We start from the raw sequence: 9,354 nt of genomic DNA, 5'->3' as shown, positions 1-9,354 counted from the left end.
GTGTGTGTGTGTGTGTGTGTGTGTGTGTGTGTGTGTGTGTGTGTGTGAGAGGGAGGGAGAGAGAGACAGAGCTCGTTCCCTGACTAAATCTTGACCTTCCTCCCTTCATTACCATTGACTAATTCCTGTATCAGCTCACCGATCATGCCTGTCAGCAGCACTCATGATTATATCATTTGGTAGTTAAGTTCATACCGCAGTCCTATTTAAACCTCTTCTAATAGTGTGACTCTTGCGAACTACTGCAGCTCGTCTTTGTCTGGTACCGTTATGAGATTGTTTTCAGAAGCTCACGGTCCAATTCAGCTCCGCAATTGCTTTACCTTGATTGCTTTTCAGAATACCTGAGCTTCTTGCGTAATTTCAACGGAAAATGGCTCCAAGCTTTTACTTTACAATCCATTAACTTAAGAGTAGCATTAATATACAGCAATTTCAACGTTTCAACATACTCTTTTATCTAAAGGACAATGCATTGCATCCTTAATTGCATTCCATTAGCATCAGTCGGAATGTACAGGACAGTGTATCCAATCCCTAAGGAGCGCGTTGAGAGTGTTTTGTGCTGCTCTTAGTGTTTAATGAATAGTAAAGTAAATATCTGTTAATTATCACACAGAAACTTCCTCATAAAAACATTTTCCTCGGGGGAAATATTTGGTATTCAGAAGTAGTGCTTCTCATTATTGAAATAACTAATGTGACGAGAGTTTTATTACAAAAGCAAGACCACAGAGGACAACAGTAAACAAGAACCTGATTTATCTTCATCAGTGATATAATTAAAATGTCACTTCACATCCTGGGGAAGTACCGCAACTGAATACAAACTTCCTACTTCTAAGTGCATCCTCAGCATCTAATTGTCTTTTTTCTTTCATCAATATTAATATCTGCTGGTTTATTTGAGATCAAATAGGTTAAAACAAGAAAGATTTATTTAGATAAGAAATAATACCCCACAAATCAAAGCAGTTTATTGTTGCTACGCTACGCTTAGTGTAATCTCAGACTCTAAAGGGTTAGTCAGACAATAGGAAAGCAAACACAGTATGTACCTACATGTGCATGTGCACACATTCATATACAGTATATATATATATATATAATCTGAATATATATTTGATATAGAATATAAAAATAAACCCTTTCAATTAAATTAAACAATATATATTGAAAAGTTTAATAACACAAACGAAAAAAGATTGAATAATTGAAAAATCCTAATTAAATAATAAATGTCTAATAAACCTTTTCACCAAAGTCAGAATAAACAATTCAAATTTAGTTGTTTGGTTACATAAATGTCGCACTAAAGACGGACAGCACATACTGTGTGTGTATATATATATATATATATATATATATATACAGTATGTCAACCCTGCTTTCATTCATTTTTTGGCATAAATATACCGTTTGAATAACTACAGTAAATCTTTTTTTTCTATGTACTGTACACATTTCAGATAACATTGAACAATGTGACAAACCGCACAAAAAATAATTAGCAGATCCTAAAATGACCCAAATTAGGTGCGACTTGTGACCACTGACCTGGAACTGGACTTGGAGAGAAAATAGGACGGGATGATGTGGAAGGGCAAATTACTCATGACAGGTTTGAAGAATTTAGCATATCAGCTGCTATTTCACAGCCTCTATATCTCTAATGCACATATTCACACCCTCATCTGTGTCTGCACACATAGAGAGGACTATCTTAAGCAAGTTTGGCCGGTGTTTCTGTAGCTCCTGTGTGTATCTCTGTGTCTATCTCCATGCTGATTTGATTGTATTTTAGTATAGTCTATGAACATTGGCCCACTATCTACATGGCATCTGAAGCTATCATTAAAATTAGAAGTTTGAGGTTGAGAGAGAGAAATTCTGCAGAGTGTGCTAAACATGATAGAGCATTGGATTTCATTTTGTCCTCCTCCCCCATTGGATTAATACAATGATGAAATTACTTGCATTTTATCTACAAGGTCGGATTCTTTCTTTACATCGAGGAGTCTTTTCATATTGTACAAAATATCATACCAAATGGAAATGTCTTAATAACATTAAAAATAAAAATGATGTAGGTAAATTACTGTGTCTTTACCTTTCTGCTGCATAAAATCCCACAGAGAAATATCACTATAACAATATAACAATAATAAATGTAGTGAGCAGAGTCTGCCTGCTCTAAGTGCCTCACCTTCTTCATTGTGTTTTAAGGTGCAGTGGGAGACTGTAATTTTAATTTGACATATTACTTAGTGACATTATTACCACTTTGATTATTTTAACTAATTCATCAAATTTGAGCTTGAATGTTAATGTCTTTAATGAGCATCGTTTCTTTAATGAGTCTCATCAGTGAGCTCAAAATAACCAGCTCATTAACAATACATTCAAATGTTTTTCCCTCCTTTTTTGCAACAGGAGGTGATTTTAATTGTCACTTTCATTCATCAGGAGAGTCTAATACTCAAATACCTACAGTATGAAAAATGTTCCTCTTTGGCATCCGTCCTCTCAAATCATTACACACACAGCTCCTCAGTGGCTTTCAGCGCCAGTATATGAGCGAATCATGTGCACAGGATGTATGAAATTAAATTCTCTACATTAAATCTCTTGTATGAAATTGAAGACAAAGAAAGAGAGGGATCATCTTCTTGCTCATTCATCTGTTTAGGGTTCAGTTCATTGAGAGCTCTCCACGAGGGGTCGGCTCCGGCATCCACGCACCAACCGCAGACTGAGCGTTTGCAAAGCCCATTGTAGGAGCAGCTCAAATAATAGCACAACAAATACTATAAATGCACCCTGGTTGCATCATGCCACTAAGACCTCAAGAAGCTTAAAGGTTAAGTGGATAACAAACAGTCCCTTTGCAGAATGCGGATCAGTAGTCCTCCGTTAAACAGGCTGGAGCCAGCCTCTGTCTGATTATCTAAATTGTATTAAGTTGTGGCTAAGTTCTCTTGCCAAATGCAATTTGGGATTGCTCACAAACATTACAATCAGGAAAATGTCTTTTTTTTAAAGAAGACTTTTGCGAGGCAGGGACATTTTCACAGCATTTAGTCTCTGAGAAGACGACCTCCTTTTCTGCCTTCCTCCTCATCCTGCCAGAACAATGGTGATCTTCAGCGTGACCTCTCCATTTGGATATCTTTTTGACATATTCCCAACCATTTTATTTCTGCGTGATTCCTACTTATTCCAACTCTTAAAGTGCATTTGCCTGACATTGTCAAATGATGATGGGCTGAAATGGCAGAGTGGCAAGGGCACAGGAGATTAGGAGGCCAAGGACTCACTAAAAGCATGAATGTACGGCGGCTCACGCTGAGAGCACTGATGTAATATTGGTGGTGCGGTGCCAACTTTCATCAGTCGAGGTGAAGGATGGGTGCACTGACCATGAGCCTGTGAACCAGTGAAGCCGTCATAGAGAAAGAGGCTGGGTTCAAATAGATGTGACACAATTAGGCCATGTCAGATTTCCTTGTGATGTGGCTGGGTGCACATTCAGAGCCGAAGAGCTTCAATGTCAATTTCAATCTCTTGAAGCAGGTAGAATGTGTGTGTTTAAAAAAAAAAAAAAAAAAGATTTTCTAAAATGTTAACAAGGTGGTTGATTGGCCAGCTTGTTACCCTAGTACTGTGCAAGACGAGTGAATTGGAGCTGAAATTCAGAGTTGACAATTTAATTTTCAGGTTCGTTTCATTGACTGTCAATTAAATTATCTCCTGATTCTTTTTGAAGTAAAGGTTTTTTAATGAAGGTGGTGGGTGTGACCGAGGTAGTGTTGCTCTGTTGAGCTGTCAGCGACCAAGTCGACTGCAGATGCTTGTTTGTATTTAGTAAGAGTATTAGATGCACTTAATCCGCTGCTGCTGTAAATGGTCAGCTGGCCCCACAACCTGACCCACTTCACTGGGATCGGCACAAATCTTTATCAAGAACATTCAGTCATGCTTTGTCTGACCTCCTCATGACACCAACCAACACAGAGCAAGCAGTAGCAACACTTCTCTTCTTTTCCCCAGCATTCTATTGTCAGTGAAAATAACTATAATACTCTATATTGTTCACATTTTCCATAGAGAAATGTTTTCTCTCAGTCTCTCTCGTAGAAACGCAGAGTGAACAGTTAATTCTATCGCTCTTATCAAATCAAGTGAGTCTTAATACCTCTCAGTTTCAATGGTGTATTGTAAAGTAAAATATATCATTTATAAATGGTTATTTTATAATGTGAAGTCTAATGTAATTAGAGTTTGCTTGTAGATTTTAAAAAACGCTAATGTTTGCTACATGTGTAGCTTTAACCTTGGAAATGTCAGGCCTTTGTGATTGATCCTCAAGGAAACAAAGGATGCTTTCCTGTGTCTAACCATTGGTCTGGTTTTCAAAGCTGATTGATTGGACTCTGTTTGCAGCCAGAAAAAGAAATCGCAGCGCTAGTGCCGGACACAGCACAGGCTCGCATCAATCACTGGGCGAGCGTTGGCTTGTACAGCGGAGCAGCAGCTGACATTCGCATAACAAAGCTGCAAGTGTTTCCTCCAGACATGCATCACACAACCTGCACACTGAGTGAAGAGAGCATCTGTTGACAGCCTTTACGAGATCTCCTAAGATGACACATAATGGCCCCCTCCCTGGCATTTCTGAAATAAATGCCAGGGTGGGGGCCAGGGAGGGGTTTTGTCTCCTCTCATCCCTGCCACTTCCATCATGACTATACATTTCTTTACATTACTGAAAATGCAAATCTCAACCCACTGAGGACATGATAGTAGCAAATCCAATTAGGCATGGTGTTTCCCTACTGCCAAGGTTAGTTTGCATTCTCTCAACAGAATAGTTTTTGATATAAAATGCTGATTAGATTGTGTGAGTGTGGTAATGTTACTTCGGCATCCGATCCGGACTCAAAACATCGTTGCAGTCCATTGAGTTTTCTGCTTTTTTTCAACACACAGGGTGTAAAAATATGCAGTGTTTGCCCCACCTTGTAGAATTCTTGGTTTAAATAAATTATCAGTCTTTGTTGAAATATTACTTCGTAGCCTTTTATATCTAAAAAAATAACAAATTTCCGATTCAAATGTATCTGTCATACAGAACACACTCTCACAGTATCACTTTCTCTCCGCCTGCCTGCTTTCCTCCTTGCTTTTTTCCGCTTCATGCGCTCTCCATCCATTAGGGAAGCTGTCAGCACGCATTGGTCTGACTATAGATCATCACGTCAAAACAGCCCTGAAATGTGTCCCCCCCCCCCCTCTCCCTCAGAGAGCAGGGCCTCTGTGAAAGCTATTATATGTTGCTCTGGTCAACTGATCAGCCACCACTCTCATTATTACTGATACAGGTCCTGGCTTTGAAATGGCATGACTTCGCTAGGATTAACTCGTTTGTAATTCATATCCAGAGGCCTTCTAATTCCAGCGACAGAACAATAATAAGCTTGCTAGTGGTGTTTGTTTATTTATTTATTTATTTTCTGGACTGAGATCGTTTCTAGTCATACATTTTCTTTGTTGGGGCTCTAGTCTTAAATTGTTGAGCAGATGATGTAGTATACAATCCAAGGCCGCACCCGTTTACTTGACATTGTCAAATTTTGTGCTCATGGCTTCTCATTTGTCAAATTGACTAAAGAGGGCATGATAGTCTCACCCTTGAGACTTCTTCTTGTTGCTTATCGCTTAAAATGAAATAAGAGACCTGTCAAAGCACAGTTTGCCTGTCATCGCTAAGATATGACTGTAAAAAGACTAGAATAGAAATTTTATCAAGAGACAGGGAGCTTAAAAATTGGCTCACAGAAGCAAATTTGTTTTTCTTCCTCCGGTTCTTCTGTCAACATGCTTTTACAAGCTTCAAACTGACCACAAGTTATCTCAGAGACCACCAAACGTTCTTCTCACAACAGTATTTTATAATGTTCAACATGTCCTGCGCTTTGGCCAGGTTTTCATTAAAATCCAACGTTGGACTGCTAAAGTTTTCCCATCCAATATCAAACCACAAAGTTTTGACAGCACTCGTACAACTCAATGTTTAAAAGATGAGACAGCTATTGGCAGGCCCTTGAGTTATGAAACCAATAACCCTGCATCAAGGCCTCGTCATTTACATTTGGCCCCACTCTGCAGGTTGGTCCAAGAAAGATTTGAGATGGCAGTAATATGACACCATGTTGTGGGCACTGCCAATGAAGTAATATATTGCTCTGTCATATACATTTGGTTGTAAGAGCTTTAATTCAAAGCTGTGCTTGTCACCATTGGTCCCAAAGAGATAACGTTATGTGAATAAATTAAAAAAAACGCACACTCACTGAACAAAAAGTGCTCCACTGAGTTATTAATCATTACCAGCAGAACTTTGAGGATGTTTTTTTATTGAAATTCACTCACAGCTGCAAAGCTTACCAGTGTTCGCTACACCCAAATATTTAAGAGAAAACAATGGTAATGATGAATGGGGTGCTGCACACACAGTGAGAATACATGTGTTTAGTGGCCAAGAATATGAATTCCCTCGCAAATGAATGTTTTGCACATAATAGCCTTTTCTGCACTGAGCTGTATGACTCTTGTGCAGGGTACAGCATACGCACCCTTTGATTTTCAGGAGGAATGCTGAACCGTTGTTATCAGTTTGTTGTGGAACAACATGTGGAAACTTTTACAAAGTAGGCCATGTACTCCGAGTGATTGGAGGCATTGAGTACACGCTGCAGCACAGCAAAGTGAGCAACAAAACCACGAGCAAACACACATTGATTAATACGAACTATGCAAGAACCGATCCATTCACACATGACTGAAAGCAATCCGTAAAGTCTACCCCTATTTAGTTTGTGTTCTTTGCACAATGTTGCTACTTTATGAACTGTATCGTTAAATGGCAGAAGATAATGAAAAGTTACTATCTCCCTGTGGTGATTATGAAATCATGTGTCGTAAAGGAGTTGTGCTGAACATGTACTTGTTAATCAGCTATTCATACTCAGTTAGCAACCAATAAACACTGTTTCAGCATATCTCTTAAAAATACAGAGAGAATGAGAATGAGATGCATTTTACTCTAACCAATCTTAGACAGATTTATTTTTGAACATTAGTTTATTTAGACTCGTGCAACATTAGCTACTCAAAGAAATCAAAGATTGGTGTGATAGCTCTATGCAGTGTTCCAGTATCAGCCACTATTCTGCACCCTCTGTTAAGAATAAATAGAAGAAGAATAAATAGCAGCACCAATGGCAGGAGGTCAGTTATTAATTATCCAGCTTGCCTGTGCCTCATACCCAGTGGAGCAGAAAAGGTCTATGCAGTCACTCAAGCAAATACGGTTTTGCTCTGAGGAATAGTCCACTATTGACAATTGATCACATAAATTGGGGTATGCAGAGATCAAAACTAAGCTATTTGGCTGTGTCTGTTTTACATTTCAATTGTGCTTAAAAACGCAATTTATTCATTTCCAAGGAAACAATTATTTCAAATGTAACAAATAACCCATTAAAAGGCTATTTTATGTTTTGGTATTGTTGGTATCGTTTTCATGTTACTGCACTCAGTATCTGGTTAAGCAATTCCCTCCTCTGCACTCTCATGTGTGTGCGTGTATTTGCATGTATGATTGTCTATGCATTTAGGTGATAGATAGCTTGCAGCTAGTCTGTGCTCTCCACTTACCTCTGTAAGTATTCATATTCAATGTTCAATTGAATATTCAATGTTGTGTAGCCTGTGTTTTGGGCTGCTCTCCAAACCACAGAGACCAGCAACAGTCACCAAAAGCCAGCCTCCCCCCGCTCTCCTGTCATCCTCAGCTTGCCTGTCAATCTGTTTTACTCGTACACTGTCTCACAAGGTCCAATTCAGGGTCATTCATTCATTAATTTAAATGCACCGGCAAAGTCCACTTTTTATTTGTATAGTTTGCTTTAAACCACTGGCTGGGTAAGGTTGTTGGCATGGCAATATTCATTTTATTCATGCACATACTTAAAAAAGCATGCTACACCAGAGTGAATCAGTAGGACATTGTGTACTTGTATACACAAGTAAAAGTTGGAGCTCATTATCAGTGTCTCACGGCCTGAACACACTGTTTTAATATTGGCACAAAACAGACTTTTTAAACAGTGTTTTCCTCTTGTGCAGGCCCTTGCCATCCAAACCCTTGCCACAACAGAGGGACATGTGAGATCAGTGAGACCTACAGGGGAGACACCTTCATTGGTTACGTCTGCAAGTGTCCACTGGGCTTCAGTGGAGTTCACTGCCAACACAGTAAGTTGAACCCCTTTTCTCCCCTTGCCCTCTCTAAAAATCCTCGAAAACCTTCTCACAGATAGGGGTACACCAATACAAATAGTTTTCAAGTACTTACAGTTAACTACTTGCCAGTATGGACCCTATACTGGTATCGTTATCTATGCATCCCTACTCACATAATAGAAACATTGAATCAAAGAGCTTGTACAGTTTTTTGTCTCCTTTTACACATTCCATGAAGTAAAGTTTGTCCATTTGAGCTGACAGACTTTTCCAACACAAATAATGACCTTGAGCAGTGACTAAATGTCAGGCAGCTGACAGGAAGTAAATCGCTGTTAAAAGAACGAGTTCAGCAAAATGATCGTAGGTTTGGTGGAGAAAAGAAATGCTGATCTGGCTTTCTTTTGTTGAGCATGCTCTTAATAAAGGTTAGTGTCAGAAGGTTTTTGCTGCCTATGAGATAATACTTTACATTAGACCAGGGGCATTGTTCTCAAGTCCCGTACAATGTATGCTCTATCTTTAAACAGACTTCCTGAACTCTTTAGCCTCTAACGACCTCAAAGTGGGCACAAGGGTAATCTCTACCGTAAATGTTGAGGTGCAAGCGGATGTGGGTGTGAACAACACCAGAACTTCTATCGATTCTATTGGTGCAAAGCTTCTCTAGGCGTTTCCTGAAACCTGAAAGCTTTTTGATTTGATAACTGTCCACTTACCAAAAAAGTCTGACAGGAAGTGAAACCTAGTGAATGTATCAATTAATTTGTTAGTTTTATATACAACAAGTGGAACCAACATCAGCAAGTTCAGCATTAAAACATCTACATTAATATCTGGCTTTAAAAAACCCTCTCCATTTTGAATAGATCCCAGAATTTGGAAACAGCATATATATAGCTCATCGTCTGTAAGTGCTAAATCTTGCTTAGTTCTGCAGGATGATGTATCGGCCAAGTCATGTGGCTGCCATGCCTCGGTGTGTGCTCCACTGAGCATTGAGAGAGAGAGAGAGAGAGAGAGAGAGAGAGAGAGAGAGCGAGAGAG

The 9,354-nt window shown here is 39.1% G+C and overlaps 1 protein-coding gene across 2 annotated transcripts in view; it reads left to right on the top strand.

Annotated features, from left to right (window-relative positions):
* edil3a (EGF-like repeats and discoidin I-like domains 3a) overlaps positions 1 to 9,354 on the top strand; it is a 97,436-nt gene that overhangs the window by 28,272 nt on the left and 59,810 nt on the right. For both annotated transcript variants that reach the window (XM_031849628.1, XM_031849627.1), the window contains exon 3: positions 8,191 to 8,319. In XM_031849628.1, the coding sequence (XP_031705488.1) occupies positions 8,191 to 8,319 (129 nt within the window). The remainder of the gene's footprint in view (positions 1 to 8,190; positions 8,320 to 9,354) is intronic.

Source organism: Anarrhichthys ocellatus, unplaced genomic scaffold, assembly GCF_004355925.1.
Source record: "Anarrhichthys ocellatus isolate YVR2014 unplaced genomic scaffold, GSC_Weel_1.0 scaffold9, whole genome shotgun sequence".
Lineage (NCBI taxonomy): Eukaryota > Metazoa > Chordata > Actinopteri > Perciformes > Anarhichadidae > Anarrhichthys > Anarrhichthys ocellatus.
The sequence above is the reverse complement of the archived record's forward strand: the minus strand, read 5'-3'. Positions and strand labels throughout refer to the sequence as shown.